Raw genomic sequence first — 23,360 nt, forward strand, 5'->3', positions numbered from 1 at the left:
CAGCAACTGGAAGCAGGATAGTGTGATCAACTATTTTGAAGCTAATAGGTCTGGAAGAATGAGGAGGTATTGTCGACCATGATCACAGTTGCAACAAGTGTCATCCACGTCTTTAATGAACGTAATTTATTGTCTGAAGTGGGGACAGCAACCTGGAGGATTCAGATATTGAATTGTATGCGGGATGGGACTCAAACCTTGGTGGAGACAATCTGCAGATCTTTGCCATGGGGTACACATACAGATTTACACAAACTTTGCTCCAACCGTGGATCAACTGCTGTCATTTAGAGATAGTAGGATACAGAGAATTTCTGAACAAGGGTCCAGACCCTAGCTTTCCTGCTCCTCTGATGCAGCTTAACCTGCTGTGTTCATCCAGCTCTACACCTTGTTGTCTCTACTGTCATATAGTGCTGGTTTATCCACTTGTCGAAAACAACAATTTTTGTGCCCCCAGTAATGAAGTCATGACTCTGTTTCCAAAACACCAAGAAAAGTACACATTGAACATTAAATGTAGATGGCATTCAGAATCTTGAATAAATGTGTTAGGAAGCCCTCAACAAAGAATTAATCCCATGATTGATTCACTTTGCTGAGCTGGTCTGACATGTCATTGGATTGCTACATACAATGGCAGCAAAACTTTGATCAAATTTAAGGTGTGACGCCAAGTCTATTGATGAACACAGGGTAGTGTACTGGTAATATCAGTGGTCTAGTAATCTCAAGAACCAGGCTGTAGGTCAAAGGATTCATAATTCCACTACGTATGGTTGCAGAGTTCAAATATAATCAATAAAGTTGAAATTGAAAGCTAGTCTCAGTAATAGTGACAATGAACTTATCATTGACTATCATAAATCTGGTTCACTAATTTCTGCCATCCTTCCCCAGTCTGGCCTACAGATGACTCCAGATCCACAAATGAAAAGCCCAGTTTGTTGTGTAACATTTTTAAAGAGACATATCTTCAGATTGTTCTAAGATTGAATATTTATACTAGCTTCTGGCTCATTAATGTTGATCAATCTCTAATCCAACGAGTCAAACTTTCCCAAATGCTGTCTGCTGTTCTCACCTTGAACTCTCAACCTTCTCTAGATTCTAAACACTCTGTTGCCTTGCCCCTCACCAAACACATCTTGAAATTCACCTGCTCTTGGATTCTAATCTGGTCAAACCTTTGATCACCCAACTTCTCTTTCTGGGCCCCATGTTAGTTACTGATCAAATTTCCTCTCCTCATGTGCTCTCATCCTTGTCTTCAAATCTACAGTCATCAACCCTGTCTTCAAAATAACCTTTTGACACCTTTGGGTTTGCCATACATGACCAATCTAATTACCTCCACCTAGGTTTGTGTCCTATCTTGTATGCAATTCAAAATCTGAATTCCTCCAAGTTTCTGTCCCTTCATCAAAGCCCAGATGACACTGTTTGCAATTGTGATTGTGATAGACAATACCTCCTCATTCTTCTAGACCTGCTAGCAGCTTTGAAATGGTTGACCATATCATTCTCTTTGAAACCTGTCCTGCTGAGTAGAACTATCCTTACTTGGTTCCATTCTTACCAATTCAATCATAGAGAGCAGTCTGGAGGACCCCTTTCACCCTCTTCAGTTTCTTATCGACACGTTGCCCCTTGGCAGTATCAGGAAATACTTCACATCCAAGCACATAGTGAGACTGTGTTTTGTCTCACCAATATTTCTCTCGATTCCTCCAGTATCTAACTTGTACTATTTATCTAACTTGTACTATTTATCTGACAGTATTGGTAAAACTCCAAATTACCTGAAGACTGAGGTCATTGACTTTTGTCCCTGTCACTACCTCCATTAACTGGCTACTGTTTCAGAACCTGGCAACTGTCTAAGCTGAGCTCGACTCTTTGCAACTTTGATACTAAGTACAGGTCATAGCTATTCCATCATCAAATCTCCTATTTCCATCAGAATAACACTGACTGACCAACCGTCCCAGCTTGTGTTTTGTTGAATTCTTCATCTTTGCCGTTGTTATCTCTAGGCTTGACTGCTTGAATGATCTTGCATCCTATGTAAACTTGAACCCATCCCAAACTCTGCTGTTCACATCTTGTGACATGCCTCCTTCAGGCTTTTCCTCTGTGCTCGCTTGTGCTCACTGCCAATATGATAAAGCAGCAATGCTAAAATCGTCATCCGTTTTTTATATTGCTGCATGGCCTGAGGCAAACCAACTTCAGTAACCTCTTAGCCCTACAAACCTTTGAAATATATGCACCCCTCCAATTATGGCTTTGTGCACATTCTTGATTATGATCACAGTAGTATTGGTAGCCAAAGTTTCTTCTAAGCTCTGAAAGCTAAAATTATATTTCGCCATGTCCCTTATATCTATCTGCGAGCAGTCTTACGATAAATTGCCTTATTGTCTCCTGAGGGATATAAGAACATAAGAAATGGGAGCCGGAGTAGGCAGCCATTCAAGAAGATCATGGCTGATTTTTTTCACAGACTCAGCTCCACTTAGCTGCCTGCTCACCATAACACTTAATTTCTTCACTGTTGAAAAATCTATTTTTGCCTTAGAAACATTTAATGAGGTAGCATCAACTGTTTCATTGGGCAGGAGCTTCCACAGATTCACAACTCTTTGGGTGAAGAAGTTCCTCTTCAACTCAGTCCTAAATCTGCTCCCCCTCATTTTGAGGCAATGCCCCTTAGTTCTAGATTCACCCATCAGTGGAAACAATCTGTCTGCTTCTATCTTATCTGTTCCCGTCATAATTGTATGTTTCTATAAGATCCCTCATTTTTCTAAATTCCTATGAGTACAGTCTCAATCTACCCAATCTCTCCTCAGAAGTCAACCCTCCCAATTCTGGAATCAACCAAGTGAATTTCCTCTGCACCCCTTCCAGGGCCAGCACATCCTTTCTCAAGTAAGGAGACCGAAACTGTACACAGTACTCCAGGTGCGGCCCCATCCGCAACCCTGTAAAGCTGCAACATAACCTCCCTTTTTTTACCTTCCCCCCCGCCCAAGCATTTTTTCTAAGCAGATACGGTATGACACACCTATGGAGCAGGAGGGACTCCAAGCGAGGTCTCAGAGATTGGGACACTACAACGATACCACAGACAAGGTGGTTTAATGTCTCGCATGATGTAACATTGAGGCATTTTGTAATGTACCACGTGATAGGATGTTCTTCAAAAAGAATCCATTTCACTACAGAGGCAGTTAAAGCACGATAATGACATCTAGGTTTTTAAACATCCATCTCAAAATGCCAGTTATCCGTGCTACATTGAACGAAAATGATGCGGGGATTAGATTATTCGCGTACAATTATAGTTAGAATGTCTGACGGGTAAGTGTATCAGAGTGTACGGCACATGGACAGCTGTGAGGTGCTCCAGTATCTGGGTGAAATGGTGCGGTTTAATCCTCACTGTCAGAATATAATTTATCCATCAATTATTGAAACAACATTTTTCAATGTTAATTATTAAGCAGCTTTTTTTGAGGTGGGGTGGAATGGGATAGGATAACTCACTTGGAATATCAGAAACTCATAGGGAGTTTCACGGAACAACCTCGATCATACAGTTTGGAAAATTAAAACACAAAAGACAGCGAGAGAAATGTCTTACAGATTTAAAATCCGACAGAGAGAGGAGGCAGTGCTGCAGAATTTACAACCTGACAGGGAGAAAGAGAGTCTTGCAGAATTGAAACTTGAGAGCGTCTTGCAGAATTAAAACCTAAGAGAGAGCGTCTTGCAGATTTAAATTCTGAATCTTGCAGAATTAAAACCTGAGAGAGAGTGTTGCAAAATTAAAACCTGAGAGAGTCTAGCAGAATTAAAACCTGAGAGACAGAAAGAGGGCGGGCGGGTGGGGGGAGTTTTGCAGAATTAAAACCTGAGCGAGAGAGAGTCTTGCAGAATTAAAACCTGAAAGAGAGTCTTGCAGAATTAATACCCGAGAGACAGAAAGAGGGCGTGGAGAGAGTCTTGCAAAATTAAATCTTGAGAGAGAGAGAGGGTGTCTTGCAGAATTGTAACCTGAGAGACAGTCTTGCAGGATTGAAACCTCAGAGAGAGTCAGTCTTGTAGAATTAAAACCTGGGAGGGAGGGGGCAGTCTTGCAGAATGGAAACCTGAGGGGGGAGGTGGTCTTGCAGCTTTCAGACACGCCTCCGGAGGCGGAGCGCGTGCTGTGACGTGACCTTACCGACGTAGAATGTTGTGACAGAAAGTTGCCAGACGTCGCGCAGCAACCGCGGTGACAAAGGAGTGTGAGCGTTCGAAACAGACAATGTGCGGTAAGAATCAGCTGGGTAAAGGGGGAGAGTGACCGCAACTCCCTCAGAACCGGGACCTCTCACTGTCACCCTCAGCTCAGAATACGGGCATTTCCCCAAGCCCCGGGGACACGGGAAAAACAAAAGCCCGTCCCTCACGAGGACATGTGCCTCATTTCAGAAAACTGCCGCCAGCCACTTTGAGCCCAGCTTTTCTTGGCTGTTGTGTGAGGGCCCTTTTGCATCGGTGTCAGTTGATGCGAGTTTCTGTGAGGTAGCTTTTAATTGAATCCTGATTTGGCCCATCTCTCCTCTGGCCTGCTTTAAAAATACTTATATGGTACGGTTTCACCTCCCAACCCCCGTTTTGTTTGAGGCAGTGCAGAATTTGTAAACTCTGAAGACACGGGGGTGAGAAAGAAAGCTAACCAGAATACAGCTTCTGTACCTAGCCTTTTCCTGACTTCCCATATGGTAAGACATATAATTAATAGATTTCAGAGCATACTTTCAGTGGGAAACAACAGTGGCAACTTTGGATAAAGAAACTAAGATTGTGATGGGAGAGAAGGCAGCTGAGAGAGAATGGACATGGGACCCTATGGTGCCACCCTAAATTCGGCGTTAGTTTCTTTTGTGAATGAGCAGTGGTGTGGAGGCGGGGCCGTAGATTAGTAGTGAGGGGGCCTAGAGACCTTCTTCACATCTAAGTTGTTTGTTAGCAAGGGTACATGTAAATAAATTTAAAGATTTAAATTAATTGGTGGAAGTATGAGTTGAAAATGTTTCTTCATCCAGAAGGTGGTGGGTGTCTGGAACTCAAAGTATGGTAGGGTCAGAAACCCTTGAGCCACATTCAGCTATGCACCCAAGATACAGTGGTCTCAAGGGATTAAAAAACAGAAGATGGTATAGTCTGAATAGCTCTTAAATCCAGCATGAACACAGTGGTCCTGAATGACCTTCTGTGCCTTGGTTTTTTTCTTCTCTTGTAACCAAGTCAAATTTGGCAGGCTAAAAGAAGATAGAAATTTAATTAAATACAATAAACCAAAAACTCCTCTTTTAACTGTGTGTGCTGATACCTAAGTGCATGGTCACTTTTATAAAGTGGCCTTGCCCTTGAATTACACAAGATCAAGAGTTTGTTAAAGATTCCTAAGCAGAGGATTTTCAGCAGCAGAAAATAAGAGTAACTAAAGTTATTTTCTGCTGTTTGATTTCCCCCAGCCCAGCTTATTCTCAATAGGACATGCTGTGTTTTCTGTTGTTTTTGGATACAGGTTTTGTGGTGTTGGCATAAGGACATTAGCAACTGAAAAACTCCCATGTTCACAGGTTCTTAAACATGTTGTGTCTGAAATGCTTGAATAAGTAGTGGCCTGAAGTTGTAATTTTTAAACTTGAAGATTGAACGCATGCTGTGAACAGTGAGATTGTGGTAGACTTGTGCTTGAGCTCTTGATTTCCAGGTCCATTGGTTAGGAAGCCAAAGTATGAGTCGATTGCATAAAGTTATAGTTGTCAATGGCTGTGGGTAATTTGGTACTTTTACTGTGAACGTGCACAAAAACCATAGCTATACAACAACAACTTGCATTTATATGGTGTCTTTTAACAGAAAAAATCATCTGCAGCACTTCACTGGAGTGTTATCGAACAAGATTTGATATTCAGGGCAAATTGCCAGAAATTTGATGAAAAAGTACAAGAGCAGGGACGTGATGCTGAACAAGTTAGATCTCAGCCGTGTGGCTCTAAGTTCCGCACTTTCAGAAAGGACATGAACTGAATGGATAGTGGATGATTTTTATTTTAAATTAGGCAGGGGAGTGAAAGATTCTCAATTTGGAGTGCAGACAAATTAGCTGTGATCTTATCGAATGGTGAAGCAGGCTTGAAAGACAAGACTTTTGCTCCAAGTTTGTATGCCCCTGATGTAAGGGTGGGGAGACATCAGAATGTACTCGCAGTTTGATTGATGAGAGTTGACTCTGCTTTTAAAGGGAGTTGCATGGTTCTTGAGTGGGTAGAAATCGCATCATGTTAAGTAAGTTAGTCATGCATATTGCATTTGGTTCATATGATTTTGTTTTTGAATTGGCTTTGATTGTCTGGTGAAACAGAAGATGGGAGCTGATGTGGCGTCTACTGCTTCTCAAATCAACATGTTTGTGGCCAGTCTTGGACTGAGAACTCCACTTTCCTGCCAGTTCCCCCATGTCTGCCCATTTCCCGAGTCACTGACTATGAGTGAGTCCCAGAAAGGTATTTCCTGAAGCATCTACTCTGCCTCACTGCACCTGGATGATTCTCTCAGGTGAATACTTGATTGTAGGGAGGTAGATAGAGTTTAGCCATGACTATTTTACCCATTATAAATGATTGGATACAACATAGAAAATAGGTGCAGGAGTAGGCCATTTGGCCCTTCAAGTCTGCATCACCATTCAATATGATCATAGCTGATCATGCAATGTCAGTATCCCATTCCCGCTTTCTCTCCATATCCCTTGATCACTGTAGCCGCAAGGGCCACATCCAACTTCCTCTCGACGATATCTCACAAACCGGCCCCGATAGCTCTCTGTGATAGAGAGTCCTACAGGTTCAAAACTCTGTATGAAATTCTTTCTCGTCTTGGTCCTGAGTGGCTTACCCCTTATTCTTAGGCTGTGACACCTAATTCTGGACTTCCCCAACACCGGGAACATTCTTCCCACATCTAGCCTGTCCAGTCCCATCAGCATTTTAAGATCTCTTCCCCCCCCCCCCCCCCCACCCCCCTGCCCAATCTTCTAAAATCTAGCAAGTGCAAGCCCAGTTGATCCAGTCTTTCTTCATGTGTTAGTCCTGCTATCCTGGGAATTGGTCTAGTGAACCTTTGCTGGACTCCCTCAAGAATGCCCTTCCTCAGATTAGGATGAACTAGACGATCTTTCTGTATCATAATGGTGTGCCAGTAATGGGACAATTACTCTCCACTCTTTCCGTTCTCTGTTCACCAAGTGATCACTGCAACTCTCAGGAGGGTAACTTTGCTACTGCCTCTCTAACCATCCCACGGTTGTGACCCTTGGATCTTTAAGAGCAGCTTCTTTCCTGCTATTGTCAGACTTTTGAATGGACCCCTTTTACTGTTAATATTGACCTCTCGCTGCACCTTCTCAACAGCTGTGACATTTTATCCTGCATTCTGTTCTGTTCTCTTGATACACATGTTTACTTTGATATGCCTGTAAAGCACAATAAGACAACATTTTTCACAGTACCTCGGTACACTTGACAATAATAAATCAAATCCAACCAAATATGGTTCCGACATGTCCCATCAAACTCCTAATTGGCTAGTATTCCAAAGGAGGACAGGGAACGCAACCTGCAACACTGTAACACTCTGTTCTCGTACCCTGGTGCACTTTGTAAGATACAATCTGCCTGTATAGCACATAAAACACCACTTGTCATGTGTACCAAGGTACAGAGAAAGTAATAAGCCAAATCAAGGATGGCTCTGACTGAGTGTTAATAACCGCAATGTTCCTTTTAAATTTTAAACAATGGTGGGTGGGTTCTAACGTACTGATCTTGGAGGCTGTATTCCTGCTCCAAAACAGCCATTCAGAAGGTAGATGCATTTCCCTTAAAAGTCCTGCAGCCTAAACAGCACCCACATTCCCAACTTGCAGCAGTCCCACTTCCTGCCTCTCACTCTGGGGTCACGGCAACTTAAAAACCTCAAAATGAGGTCAAAGTAGGAAAAGGTTTAGGAACAACCAGCTCAATGTTTCCAGTCTGTGGGATCAGCAGTTACAAAATGAAGGAAAAAGCAGCTTGCAACTGTGTAGCATATTTTCAAGTGTCTTCGCAACAATGCTTTGGAACATCAGTTTTGAGGAGGAAATATTTTGTGCTGCAAACCCCACAAATAACACCAGTTCACCCCTGCTTATCCTGCACACCTGCTTTGGGGAGCGGGGGGTGGAATTAGCTGGAGTAATCCGCATGTAGTCAACCTGGATGGCTTCTCTTGGGATCGGTCATGACAGAAATGCATCTTGCTTTGGGAGGGGTGGAAATAATCTTATAATTTTATTAGTTGTGCTGTATTGTGTCATTTCTACAGCATAGAGGTTTTTCTAGTGTGTGCGTCATAGTTCAATGGGTTATCACAGTGTGGAGCTGGGGGATCACAGCAGGCCAGGAAGCATCACAGAAGCAGACATGTTGATTTTTCAGGTTGGCAAACTTATTCACAAATAAGCGAGGCAGTAGGGAGCTCTGAAATAAAAAGAGGTGGAGGGCAGAGTGGGGTTGGGGAAGATGGTGGGATGGTGATAGGTGAGTGCAGGTGGGGAGTGGTTAGTGAGATGGAAGGGGCCGATAGCCCCTTCTCGGGGGAGAAGATGGACAGGTTGTGTCAGGCCAAGGAGGCGGAGATGAGAGGGAGGGTTGGTCATGGGATGAGGCTGGGGGTGGGGAGATTTTGAAACTGGTAAAATCCACATTTAGGCCATTGGACTGTAGGGTCCCGATGTGGAATTTGGGGTGCTGCCCCTTCAGTTTCCGGTTGGTGTCATTGTGACACTTGACGAGGCTCAGGATGGACATGATGCCCAGGGAGTGGGAATGGGAGTTGAAATGGTTAGCGACTGGAAGTGTTGTTGTTTGTTACAAACCGAACACAGACACTCTACAAAACAGTCTATGAGCCACCGCTTGGTCTCATCGACGTAGAGGAGGCCACGTCAGGAACAGCGGATACAATACACCATGTTAGCGGATTTGCAGGGAACCTCTGTCTGATTTATGGAAGGTTATTTTTTTGGGGCCTGGGATGGAGGTGAGGGGGAAGGTGTAGGGGCAGGCATAGCACCTCCTGCAGGTTTTAGCGGGGAGTGTGGAGCGGACAAGAGAGACGTGCAGATTGTGGAGTGGCCTCCCACAGGTTCCAAGACTACACCTTCTCTCACCCACCTTCCTGCAAGAATGTGATCCCCTACTCCCAATTCCTCTGTCTCCGCCCCGTCAGCTCCCAAGATGGGGTGTTCCACGCCCAAACATCCCAGATGTCCTCGTATTTCGAGGAAACCATCCCTCCAGAGTTCAATGGGGCCTTGATCTGATGGTCTGAGGAGTGGCAGATGGAGTTTCATTTAGACAAACGTGAGGTGTTGCATTTTGGAAAGGCAGGACTTGTACGCTTAATGGTGAGGTCCTGGGGAGCATTGCTGAACAAAGAGACCTTAGGCTGCTTGTTCCTTGAAAATGCAGTCACGGGTGGACGGGGTAGTGCAAAAGGCATTTGATTTGCTTGCATTTATTGGTCAGTGCATTGAGTGTAGGAGTTGGGAGGTCATGTTGCAGCTGTACAGCTCATTGGTTAGTAAACCTTTGGAATACTGCGTTCCATTCTGGTATAGGAAATACGCTGTGAAACTTGAAAGGGTTAGAAAAGTTGTACAAGGATGTTGCCAGGGCTGGAGGGTTTGAGCTGTAGGGAGATACTGAATAGGCTGGGGCTGTTTTCCCCGGAGCATCAGAGGCTGAGGGGTGACCTTCATAGAAGTTTATAAAATCATGAGGGGTATAGGTAGGGTGAATAGCCAAGGTCGTTTTCCGAGGGTAGGGGAGTCCAGAACTAGAGGGCATACGTTTAAGGCGAGAAGGGAAAGATTTAAAAGGGTCCTAAGAAGTAACTTTTTTACACACAACATTGTGCTTGTATGGAATGAGCTGCCAGATGAAGTGGTGGAGGCTGGTACAATAATAACATTTTAAAAGGCACCCGGATGGGTATATGAATAAGAGGGTTTAGAGGGATATGGGCCAAATGCTGGCAAATGGGACTAGATTTATTTAGGATATCTGGTCAGCATGGACAAGTTGAACCAAAGAGACTAAACAGCTCTGTAATTCTATAACTCTATGACGATCTACTTTTGAGGTGTATCAACAAAATTACCCCTAAAACTTAACACCTTAGTCATCTTTTATATTTTCAAGGAATTTTTGCCTACCTCAACTACCATGTACCGCAGACTCGAAGAGAGATTATTGAAACCTTGTTTAAGGGACTGCAGAGACTAGAATACAGAGGTTATGATTCTGCAGGTAAGATAGTTTTGTTTTAAATGGTGTCTTTGTATGGGGGGAGGAATGTAAAATTGCATTTACATAGTACCTCTCATCCTCACGTCATTCTGAAAAGTTTCACGAAAAGTTTCAGGGGTACCTGTTGTGGCGCAGGGAAATACAGCAGCCAATCTCACATCCTGCAGTGAAGTGAATGTGATATTTTTGTGGTGGTGATTGAGGGCTAAATATTGGCTAGGTCAGCCTGTGCTTCACTTACGAGTACTGGAAGTACTCAGCAGGTTTGGGAACAGACGTTGATCTCGCAGTCCTTTCATGGGGAAGTTCTGGGCCAAGGGTCATTTACGGGTAACCAAGACTCCAAGTTCGGCTGAGAATTTCCAGCATTCTCCTGTGGGGATTCTGGCTTTGCCAGAATAGTATTTAGCTACCGGACCAACCTCTTCTTTTAGTAGCGCTCAGAGATGCTTCGTATCCAGTTGGCTGGAGCTGTCCATGAAGTGCATCTGTCGATGTGGCAGTCCCTCGGTGCTACAGCCTGGAACATTGGGTGTTCAAATCTCCAGATGGGCCTTGTGTCTATAACCTACAATTTGCACTGCACTGAGACACTACTGGCTGTTGCATTCTTCATCTTTGTAAAGCCGTTATCTGTTTCGCACCTCACTGTAAGTATTCTGTTGAAGATTTATAAGCTGCGTGGTTAAATGCGGAGTAAGTGTTGTGAACGTGAAACTAACCAATGTTTTAATTAAGGCGTAAAAGGAGCAGTTATTTGCAGTCACACGTAAACACTTAGTGTGTTGGCTTCACTTCAATCCATCACAGTGCAGAAAGAAAGCATTAACTCGTTTATTGATGCAACTAAACTCTCACAATGACCCTAGATTCCTAATTTTGTACAGGAGGCCTCTCCTGGAGACCTGTATCCATTTCTGTTATAGGAAGTATGTTATAAAGCTGGAGAGGGTTCAGAAGAGATTTACCAGCATGTTATCCGGAATGGAGGTTTTGAGTTATGGGGAAAGGCTGGATGGGATGGGACTTTTTTCACTGGAGATGGAGGGGTGACCTCCTAGAGGTGTATAAAATTATAGATAAGGTATCTTTTCCCTATGGTGGGGGATTTTAAGACTAGAGGCTATATTTTTAAGGTGAGAGGAGAAAGATTGAAAAAAAAAGACCTAAGGGGCAATTTTTTTGTTTTTACCGAGTGTGCTTCATGTGTGGAATGAACTTCCAGAGGAAGTGGTGGATGGGTGTACAGTTACAACATTTAAAAGACGTTTATATAAGTAAAAGCCAAGTGCAAGCAGGTGGGATTAGTTTAGTTTGTGATTATGGTCTGTATGGACTGGTTGGACCGAAGGGCCCGTTTCTATACTGTATAACTCTATGCCCCCTAAGGGGCCAGTTAAATCAGTCAGCTGATGGTTAGAATGTGGTACAGGTTAAGCCTGTAACCTGACTGATGAATTGTGTAAGCCAAATAAAAGTCTTTGGGCTTGACTTTTCTCCTGGCATATTTAAAACATAAAGGAGTGCTAAATAGTCTAGGTTTTGAGGAAGGGTCGTTTGACCTGAAATGTTAACTCTGATTTCTCTCCTCCTGCTGCCAGGCCTGCTGAGCTTTTCCAGCAACTTCTGTTTGTTTTGCTGTTAAGTAACTCTGTAGCCCTGAAAAATGCTGCTTTTACAAATGTGAAGTCACATTCAGAAAAACATTCAAAACTTTTTTCCCCCAATAAAATAGAATAATTTTAAAAATGTTCCTGTAATTATGCTTCTCTTTTAGCTCAGTCTGGTTGTCCAAATCATTATTTTGATTTTACCGTAGTAATAGAAATGTACTTTTCATTCCTTGATTTGCTGTCTTTCAAAGCTCTTCAAATTTGACTGGCCCAATGGGCCTGCTATTGGACACTACAGACCCCCTATGGATAGTGCCAAATTGCAAATGAAGACATCTGTGTGCTGGAATTGGCTGCATACTATTGACAGTGTTTTTTCCCCCTGGTTTAGTGGAAATCCTGTCTCTACATTGACTAAAGTCAATCTAATATACAAATTCAAGCTCTAAATTAACTGGCCTCTTTGAACTAGTACATTTTCTTAGTGATTCAAAAGTGACAATTATTTTGTAAATTGTCTTGAGCTGCTTCATTGCAGTCCATTTGAGTTCAAATGCATTCAGAGTTCCTTCACTTTGGGAATAAACCCTGCTCCAGTTGCCATCTTAGAGCCTTCTGTTTTTATATACACTCGTTGGATCTTTGTACAAGCTCAGACCAGACTTTGAGATTGCTTGTAAACAGCATTCATCACCAATCTGCATGTGATGGCAAGGTACAGAGCAGCATGCGCCAAAATGTACAAGCTCCAAGCTCCTAGCAGGGTCACATGATTACTCCATTTACCTTCAACGCATGTCAATATTTTCATTAAACCCTCTCTCAAATTGCCAACACTGTTAACACACTGAGATGTATGCAACTACTGACATTGGGGTGTGCGAGTGCCCATAGTGCCCAGGAATGTGTAGGCTAGGTGGATTAGTCACGGAAAATGTAGGGTTACAGGGATCGGGCAGGAGGCGAGGTCTGGGTGGGATGCTCTTCAGGGGGTCAGTGTAGACTCAATGGCCCAAATGGCCTGCTTCCACCCTTTAGGGATTCTTTAAATGCATGTCCGACTCCGATCCAACAGAAAAGTGAATGTGATGATGACATGCCACATTTCTCAGCTGCTTTGCTCAGATGTTAATGAGACAGTGAGTCATCAAATCTCCAGTAATTTTCGCAAGAGAATACCATTTTTCACTCTTAATGATCCAGCCTTAAAACTTCCTTTCAGGAACTCTTGCATCGCAGACTGACCCCCACAACTGCTCCCATTCTGTTCAGTCACCCTTCTTGCCTGGGTCCAAGCTCCTTTGGACTCTCAAACTACACTCCAGTCACCATCCACAAGTGTAATGCCAGCTCGTCACTGATTATGAGATTCACTGAGCCATTTCTGTCCCTGGGTTTTTAATCTGAGCTTCAATCTTGCTCTGCGGTGTCAAGCAAAGCTGTTTTTGAGCTACTGATCAAGTTATAGAGCCATACAAAATGGAAACAGTCCCTTCAATCCAACCAGTCATAACGCCAAATTAAACTTAGTCCCACCTGCCAGAGCATGGCCCATATCGCTCCAAATGGTTTTCTTATTCATGTACTTATCCAAATGTCTTTTAAACGTTGTCACTGTACCTGCATCCAGCACATTCCACAGGAGAACCACCCTATTTAAAAAAAACCTGCCCTCCTGTCTTTATTAAATCTTTCTCCCCTCACCTTAAAAAAAATGCTCTCTAGCCTTGAAATTCCCCACTCGAGGGAAAACCCACCTGCCATCTATCTTCTCCATAACCCTTGTGATTTTTTTAAACCTTTACAAAGTCACCTCTCAACCTCCTATGCTCTTGTGGAAAAAGTCCAGCCCTGTCCAGCCTGTCCTTATAACTCAAATGCTCCATTCCTTGCAATATCCTGGTAAACCTCCTCTGAACCCTGTGCAGCTTAATAGCATCCTTCCTGGAACAGGCTGATCAGAACTGGACACAATCTCCCCTCTGTCCTAATGACACTAGGGGGAGAAAGAATTGCTGGTTTCATAGAATCCCCACAGTGTGGAAACAGACCATTCAGCCCAGTAAGTCCAAAGAGTATCCTACTCAGACCCAGACCCATCCCCATCCCTTTACCCTTTCCCTGTAATCCTACATTTCCCATGGCCAAACCACCTAACCTGCACATTTTTGGACTGTGGGAGGAAATCCACGCAGACACTGGGAGAATGTGCAGACTCCACACAGTCGCCCGAGGCTGGAATCAAACCCAGGTCCCTGACGCTGTGAGGCAGCGGGGCTAAGCAACGAGCCACCTTGCTGCCCCATAATCCCACTGACTGCCAAGGTGGGATTTGGACCCGGGTCCCCAGAACGTTACCTGACTCTCTGGATTAACAGTCCATATAATACCACTAGGCCATTACCTCAATCTTGCCTGCCCCATAAATCTCCGCAGCACCCTGGGACTACTCCCTGCTAATCACTGCTCTCTGGCATTCCATCCATCTCGCTCCTGTGGGCATCGGTGAAATTTGGCCAAATGTCTGCTGAAGGAAGCTTTTCCTTTCCTTTTGTCTTAATCCCTTTCAGCCCCTGAAATAAAAAGCTTCGTGTTTTACAATGCCAGCCTCATCTCCTTCGTCAGGCTTTCGCTCCCGAGTCTAAATGAGCTGAAGACCCGCTTCAGAGTCTAGAGCACTTCATCCACGAGGACACTGTCAGAGCTGCTTCGCTTTCGGATGCGACATTAAACCATGAATGTGTTTGCCCTCTCCGATGAACACGAGTTTGAACTAACAGCATTGGTACAGTTTCTATGATAAAATAAAAGCAAAATCCTGCAGTTCTGAAAGCCGAGCAGGAAGTGCTGCAGGAACTCGGGAACTCTGGCAGAATCCGTGGAGAGAGAAAGAGAGTTTGTGTTGCAAACCCAATATGTGGCTCTTCTTTGGAAATGCAGGAGGCCATGAAAACCTTTCTTTGTTACTTTCTAATCAAACAGTTCAAAGATATGACTCACCTCTGGAGCAGGTGGGAGCCTCCTGGCTCAGAGATAGGGACAATACTGCTGCACCCAGAACAGCCCAAATGCAAATCTTATAATGGAATATCATATTTCAGCTGCTAGACTCCATGAGAATGTGCATTAGTATAAGTAAAACAGTAAGGGCTACATAGCTAAATGTGTCTACGCACATGTGATGCAGATAGTGCGCATTGCGCCCCTGGTGACTCTCCTGGTAAGTGCATTATGCTGTAGAGACCTCAATAACATCAATATGTAGTGAGCCTGGGTTTGATCTCGAATTGTGCTGAGTTAGCATCAGAGGTTCTGTAATGAGTGCCAGAACCCTAGGCAAAGAGGCTCATTCTACATGATGCTTTGCTGCTTCCAGCTGAGGAGAGTATTCTTTTAAAAAATACAATTCATTTGTGGGATTTTGGCTTCTATGTTTGGGCCAACATTTATTGCTCTTCGAGAAGGATTTTTAAAGAAAAAATCCATTCATGGGATTGTGGGCGTTGCTGGCTAGACCAACACTGCTGATCCCTTTATTGCCCAGAGGACAGTTAAGAGTCAAATACATGGCTGGTGGGCCTGGAGTCACATGTAGGTTGGATCAGGTAAGGATGACAGATTTCCTTCCTGAAAGGACGTTAGTGAGCCAGTTGGGTTTTTCCTGACAATCGACAGTGGTTTCATGGTCATCATCAGACACTTAATTGTCCTATGGTGAATTTGGAACCCAGGCCTCCAGAACATTGCCTGGGCCTCTGGGTTAATAGTCTAACAAAGATACCACTAGCCCATTGTGTCCCCAAGGTTGAGGTGAGCTGCCAGACCTGAGGAGCTGGTACACCCACACTCCTGTTTAGGGAGGAATGTATAGACCTGAGATAAAGGTTGTATTGGAAAGAGTGTTGGAGGTGATTGGGGGCCCCCACTCAACTCACCCAGTAGTTCAGACTGTCTGAATGTATTCTTCCATGGCTAGCGTGTGCATCTTGCCCTGCCTTACCATTTCTCCCAATGCTGCATGTTGGTCGTTCTGTCAAATATGTTGAAGTAGTTTATTTGGACCTTTTGGATTACTGTGTCCATTCAACTAGATTTCAGGCTGTTCTATTGCATTGGCTGTGATGTTAGTGTAAATTGATGAATGCACATTTTCTTTGTGACTTTCCTACCAGGTGTTGGAATTGACAGCGGTAATAACAAGGAGTGGGAAGACAAAGGGAAGCAAATCTCTATCATTAAAAGAAATGGGAAAATAAAGACTTTGGAAGAGGAAGTAAACAGTAAGTTTCGCGTGTGCTGACATGCAGGATTGCTGGAGAATATATTCACTCTTTAATATGCCTTCAGATGTGTATTTGATTCAGATTCACCACCCTCTAGCTGAAGAAATTCCTCCTCATCTCTGTTCTGTAGGGCCATCACTTCGATCTGGGACTTTGCCCTCAGGTCTTAATCTCTCTCGGCAGAAACATCTTATCCAGACCTCTCTGTATTCTGTAAATTTCAATGAGATTTTTCTCATCATCCTTCTAAATTCTGTGGAGTACAAACCTAGGGCCCTCAACTGCTCCTCCTGTGACAAGCCCTTCAGCCTTAATCATTCTTGTAAACCTCCTATGGACCCTCTCCAAGGCCAGCGCGTCCTTCCTTAGAATACCTCCCTATTTTCCTGCTATATATAATGGTGGATCTCGTGCTGCTCCTCTCGTACGGGAGGTCGGTGCTGCAGATGTCATTGACGTGCCCAGGAAGTTAGTAAGCTACTCTATCACTGGGCACGTGTGTGGTGCAGGTGCCAGCTGGTGTTAGTGTTGCACTCTCAGCCCCACTTGGTTCCACACCATGGTGGCACTCCGTTGACAGATCTGCTGCCTGGCGCTCAGCACACTGCCCCACTAACGACTACAGTCCTGAGTCATGATTTTAGGCTGACAGCGTAAGATCTCACGGCAGTTAAGACTCTGTATTGTTGTGTATAAGACTATGAAGGGTGTGGATAAGAAGGAGATATTTCCTTTTAGTAGAATGGGCAATCATGAGGAGACATCGTTCTGAGTTGAAGGGGAGTTTAGAAAGGATTTGAGGAAACTTTTTTTTCCACCCAGAGGATGGCGGGGGCCTGGAACGAGGAGGGTCATAGCGGTGGGAAGCCTCCCAACATTTAAAATGTATGTGGGCGAGCACTTGAATTGTCATAGACTATGGGCCAAGTACTGGAAAGTGGATTAGTCTAAGTAAGTCGCACAGACTTGATGGGCCAAAGGGCCTCTTCCATGCTGTATGATTCTGCAAATCCAACAAATATTCGAAAAAAGAGCGCATTTCATTAACAAATCATAACAAACACAGGAACAATGTTATGGACAGCCCTATCCTTTGATGCAGTAAAATACCTGTGGCATCTTTGTCGGTGACATCACAGCCATTCAGCCTGATCACTGCCTGTGCTCCCTGCATTAATAGTGTCAGCAAATGCTCCCTTTAATCGATGTCCTCGGTCTACAGGATATAAACTGGCAAGTATTGTGAACCAGGAGAAACAGAACTTCAAAGAGAACATGCTGATGTTTACGCTGTGCTGTAGAGATTTATTTAAGACCATCTTCATGCACACCTCTCTTTCCCCTTGGGAAGTGGAGTCATAGAGCTGTACAGCATGGAAACCGACCTTTTGATCCAACTCGTCCATGCCAACTGGACATCCTAAACTAGCCTAGTCCCATTTGCCAGAGTTTGGCCTGTATCTCTCTAAATCCCTGCCTATTAACATACCCATCCAGATGCCTTTTAAATGTTGTAATTGTACCAGCCTGCTCTACTACTTCTGGCAGCTCATTCCATATGTGCTGGGAGGAGGGAGAAGGATTCCCAAGTTAATTAAACACAGGAGCAGGGTCTTGGAGCGTTCTCTGCCAGGCTGTTATTATCAAGTCATTGAACAGTGTCATGAATGCACAGTCCACAGCCAGCAAGGTAGACTTATACTCAAACCTCAGGCCCAGAGGTCAAGACACCACCCACTGTACCCAAAGACATTCTGTGGCTGGGCAGAGTAGCTTCATTCAGTTCTTACACTTTATTGGTATTTTGGCTGATATTGAATGTGCCAATTTGAAATATTTCTATAGTTGTCTATAAATAATCTGTCTTTTGTACATAATGCTGTGGGGGTAATTTGTCTGCATAATTTCACTGCAGTCTGTGTTAAATATTGTTCCCTTTTTTTTAAAAGAACAAGAAGACGTTGACTTTGATGCTGAGTTTGAAACGCATTTTGGCATTGCACACACTCGCTGGGCAACACATGGCATTCCAAATATTGTTAATAGTCATCCCCAGAGATCTGATAAGGACAATGGTGAGTCTACTGCATATTCCATTTATGCTGCAACAAACAAAGCCATTCAGTTGTACCTTTTGAGATAAAAGGTTCGATCAATCGAAGGCATCTATGGCAAAATTTTGTTGACTCTAAATTTTCTAACTTTTTTTGAATTCAACATTGGGTAATGAAAAATGTTTCTCTGCTCCCTGTGGTAAGGTTTGACACACCTTTCTTATAATTAAAGCTGTACTGGACAGCAAGGGAGGCAACACATTAAATATCAGATGTGAATTTTACAACATAATTTATAATAGTATTCTTCTGAAGATTTTCAACTTCATAAAGTTCCTACAGTGTGGAAACAGGCCATTCAGCCCAACAAGTCCACGCCAGCCCAGACCCATCACCCCACCCTATTCCTGTCACCCTGCATTTCCCATGGCTAATGTACCCAACTTACACATCCCAGGATACCATGGGTGATTTATCATGGCCAACCCACCTAACTTGTACATCTTTGGACTGTGGGAGGAAACCGGAGCACCTAGCAGAAAGCCGCACAGACGGGGGGGGCGGAAAACACGCAACCTCCACACAGACAGTCAGCTGAGGCTGGAATTGAACCCGGGTCCCTGGCGCTCTGAGGCAGCAGTGCTAACCACTGAGCCACCATGCTGCCCCAAAACGTGCACTCATCAGAACAGAATTGCAAGAATGCCAAATACGACCCTCTCCTCTCACATTTCAAGTTGGTTTTTCTGTTTGAGATTGTGTACTCCTGCAGTTCTGTCTTCAAGAGATCAAGGTGAAAAGCTTCAAGTGAGTCCCCTCTTTTTGCTGAATTTGTGCACCTCCAAGCATGTGTTTTGTTTGATTTCATTTGGTGTGAGATGATAAAAGTAAAACTACCCACATCTTCTGAGCATAACCTTGGGGATTAGAGGATTATACTTGAATTGTTGTGGGAAGGCTGTGGCCTAGTGGTATTATTGCTGGACTGCTAATCCAGAGACCCAGATAATGTTCTGTGGACCTGGATTTGAATCCTAGCATGGCAGGTAGTGAATTCAGTAGAAATCTGGAATTAAAACACAACTATTTTCTGGTCAATGTCAGAAAAACCCAACTGCTTCACATATGTCCTTTAGGGAAGGAAACTGCCAACCTAAGTGGTCTGGCCTATATAGTGACTCCAGACCCATGGTAATGTGGTTGACTCTTAACAGCCCTGTGGGCACTTAAGGATGGGCAATAAATGCTGCCTAGCCAGTGATGCACCCATCCCATGAATGAATAAAACAAAACCATGAAGGCCAGAATAGATGGAGCATCAGTAGAAACATGATGCGGAATCCCAAAGCCCAGGCTAATGCTTTGAAGAGACAGGCCTCAAATCCACCATGACATCTGGTGGAATTTGTATTAAATTAATAAATCTAAAATATAAAACTTGTTGACTGTAATGACTATTATTGAAGTAAAATTTCATCAAGTTCACTAATGTCCTTCATGGAAGAAAATCTGATACCTTTACTATCCTGGCTTATATGTGACTCCAGACCCACAGCAATGTTGAGTGGTTTGACCAATCAAATTACGTCTGGAAACACAGCCCCTCATATTTACCTTTAAAATAAGAGAAAGTTAGGGTCTAGGTTACCACCTTGATATATTTTGAGGAAGTCTGGTCTGGCCCATTACAGACCAGATGGGCTGAAGGCCTTTCCTTTATTCCTTGGGTGGCCAAACTTCAATGAGCCTGTCATACTGAGACCATTTGGCCCTCTGAGAGAGAATCCATTCAGTCCCATTTCCGCCACTCTATCCCTGGAATCCTAGGTATTTACCTCCCTCAACTTCATATTGATATCAAAGAGCAAAGAACAGTATGGCCCAGGAACAGACCCTTCGGCCCTCCAAGTCTGTGCCAACACGTTTTGCCCTTGCATACTGAAACTGCCTTTGATTATAGGATCGGTATCCCTCGGTTGCCTTCCTATTCAGTCATTCATCCGGGTGTTTCTTGAATGTTGCTATTGTGTCTGCTTTCACCACCACCCCTCTGGCAACGTGTTCCAGGCCCTCACCACCCTTCTTGTGAAAAACCTGCCTCGCACATCTCTTTTAATCTTTCCCTCACGCCTTGAACCTTGTGTCCCCTAGTAACTGACACCACACCCCCCCCCCACCCCACCCTGGGAAACGCCTTATACTTTCCACTCTATCCATGCCATTCACAACCTTGTAAACTTCTACCGTCACCCCTTAAACCCCTGTGTTCCAGTGAAAACAAAATCAGTCTATCCAACATTTCTTCCTTGCTGAAATCTCCCACACCAGGCAATGTCCTGGTAAACCTTTTCTGTACCCCCTCCAAAGCATCCACATCCTTCTGATAGTGCAGTGACCAGAACTGTATATAATATTCCAAGTGCGGCTGAAATAAAATTCTATAAAGCTGCAGCATAACTTGCCAATCCTTATGCTCAGTGCCCCTTCCAATGAAGGCAAGCACGCCATGGGCGTTTTTTACTATCTTATCCACCTGCACTGCCACCTTCAGTGATCTGTGGACCTGCACACCCAGATCCCTCTGCACATCAATACTCCTAAGGGTTCTGCCATTCACTGTATAATTTCCACCTGTACTTGACCTGCATCGCCTCACATTTGTCTGGATTAAACTCCATCTGCCGTTTTTCTGCTCATGCCTTCAACTGAGCTACATCCTGCTGTATCCTCTGACAATCCTCCTCACTATCCGCAATTCCACCAATCTTTGTATCATCCGCAAATCCACTAATTAGAGCAGCCGTGTTTTGTCCATTCAGGCTGGTCTTGAGTTCCAAAAGTGATTCAGATCTCTGAAGTATTATTTTTCCTTGCAATGCATCTTTTTAATTTTCCCTCCTGTATCATGGGTCTGCTGGTCAGCGTGTAGCACAGACAGGATCAGACAAGCCTCCTACAGGTCCCAAATACCAGACAGAAGGGTGTCTCAGTAATGGTGACACGTCAGTCTGCCTCAGACTGTAGAGCTCTGTGTTCAGAGGGAGGGTTCGCTCTGTGTTTGCTGGATAAGGATCAGAAGGTATTGCCTTGCCCTTTTTAACAGGGGTGTGAAATGGATTCTTATTATGGCTTCCAACTTTCCAAAGCCCGGTGAAAGATCTTGCTGTTCTGATTGGAAGCCTTCTTTGACAAGGCAATTACAATGTTTCATTACCATGTCCTGCTGTTGTGACAGTATTATTCATCCGTTAGTTCATAGAGCCCCTATAGTGTGGAAACGGATCATTCGGCCCATTGACTCCACGCCAACATCCCGCTCAGATGCACCCACGCTGCCCGATAACCCTGTACTTCCCATGGCTAATCTGCATAGTCCCAGGGCACGACGGGCAATTCCTTACGTCCAGTCCATCTAACCTGTGCGTCTTTGGACTGTGGGAGGAAACCGAAGCGCCTGCAGGAAACCCACGCCGACACAGGGAGAACGTTCATGTGGAGTTTGCACAGTCACCCGAGGGTGGAATCAAACCTGCGTCCCTGGTGCCATGAGGCAGCGGTACTAAGCACAGAGCCACCGTGCCAACGCTCGAACCTGCTGGCTGTAGTGGATTAGCTATATCTTTCAATTCCTTGGAATGTCCTTTTCAGAAGGCTTGGCCCTTGGCCCTGTGGACTATTTCAGATTAATTTCCTTGGAGAAGGTTGTTTCGTAGGAATGGTCTTGGGTACCAGGGTCTTCCACGAGTGAATTTCACGTCCTGCACCTGAGGTAGCCCCTCAGGATTGAGGAGGGCTTGTTTTGGGGTTTGAGATGGCCGCTGAGACTAGCATGGGATCTGCATGTGGCACACAGTCGAGGGAATGAGGTGTTTGGAGATTAGTGAGCTCTCTCTAACTCCCTCCACCCTTTTTGCTGCTGTATCACCCAACAAGTCTCACAACGTGACTCAAACAGGACGGAAGCAAGCCATTCAGCCAACCATCTGCACATCGGTCAACAAAGATCTGATTGCACTAATCCCACTCTCCAGCTTGTGACCTCAGCCCTGGAAGCAACGGTGCCACAAGTGAATATTTGAAGAATGCTCGCACATTATAAGAGTTCCTGACCCAACCACCCTTTTCAACAGTGAATTCTACACTCCCACCATCTTCTGAGTGAAAACATTTCTCCTCAACTCTCCTATTAACTTTTTACCTCTTAAATTTAAATCTTCCCCCTGTGTTTTTTCCTCTGTTCTTGTGGGATATGGGTGCTGCTGGCTGGTCTCTATGGAGAAGGTGGTGGTGAGCTGCTTTCTTGAACTGCTGCAGTTCCCCTGCTGTGGGTTGACCCACAATGCTATTAGGGAGGGAATTCCTGGATTTTTGTCCCAGCAACATTGAAGGAATGGTGATATATTTCCAAGTCAGGATGGTGAGTGACTTGGACGGGAATTTAGAGGTGGTAGTGTTCCCATATATCTGCTACCCTTGTCCTTCTAGATAGTTATGTTTGGGGTTTGGAGGGTGCCGCCTGAGGATCTTTGGTAAATTTCTGCCATGCATCTTGTAGATAGTAAACACTGCTGCTACTGCTATTGATATTTCTACAAATGGAAAGTGTACCTTTGTATCCACTCTATTTATGTAGCTCATGTTCTTATGCATTTCTCAACTTATGGAAAACAACCCCAGCCTATCCAATCTTTCCTCTCGGCCCAAGCAGCGTCCTGGTGCACAAAAACAGAAATTGCTGGAAAAGCTCAGCAGTTCTGGCAGCTTCTGTGGCAGGAAATCAGAGTTAATGTTTCAGGTCCAGTGACCCTTCCTCGGTTCTGAAAAACGTTAACACAGATTTCTCTCCACAGATGCTGCCAGACCTGCTGAGCTTTTCCAGCAATTTCTGCTTTTGTTTCTGATTTCCAGCATCTGCTGGTCTTTGGGTTTTTATTTAGCATCCTGGTAAATTTCCTCTGTAGTGTGATCATGTCCTTCCTATAATGTGGTGACTAG

General features: G+C 44.3%; 1 protein-coding gene across 1 annotated transcript in view; it reads left to right on the forward strand.

Moving 5' to 3' along the window:
• The first annotated feature begins 4,216 nt into the window (after nt 1–4,216).
• Nucleotides 4,217–23,360, forward strand: part of LOC125467588 (glutamine--fructose-6-phosphate aminotransferase [isomerizing] 1-like) — an 81,300-nt gene continuing 62,156 nt past the window's right edge. The window contains exons 1-4 of the mRNA XM_048563656.2: nt 4,217–4,322; nt 10,308–10,415; nt 16,201–16,308; nt 18,261–18,386. Coding sequence (XP_048419613.1) covers nt 4,316–4,322; nt 10,308–10,415; nt 16,201–16,308; nt 18,261–18,386 — 349 coding nt within the window. The 5' untranslated portion in view covers nt 4,217–4,315. The remainder of the gene's footprint in view (nt 4,323–10,307; nt 10,416–16,200; nt 16,309–18,260; nt 18,387–23,360) is intronic.

The sequence above is a fragment of the Stegostoma tigrinum genome, chromosome 37 (assembly GCF_030684315.1).
Source record: "Stegostoma tigrinum isolate sSteTig4 chromosome 37, sSteTig4.hap1, whole genome shotgun sequence".
Classification (NCBI taxonomy): domain Eukaryota; kingdom Metazoa; phylum Chordata; class Chondrichthyes; order Orectolobiformes; family Stegostomatidae; genus Stegostoma; species Stegostoma tigrinum.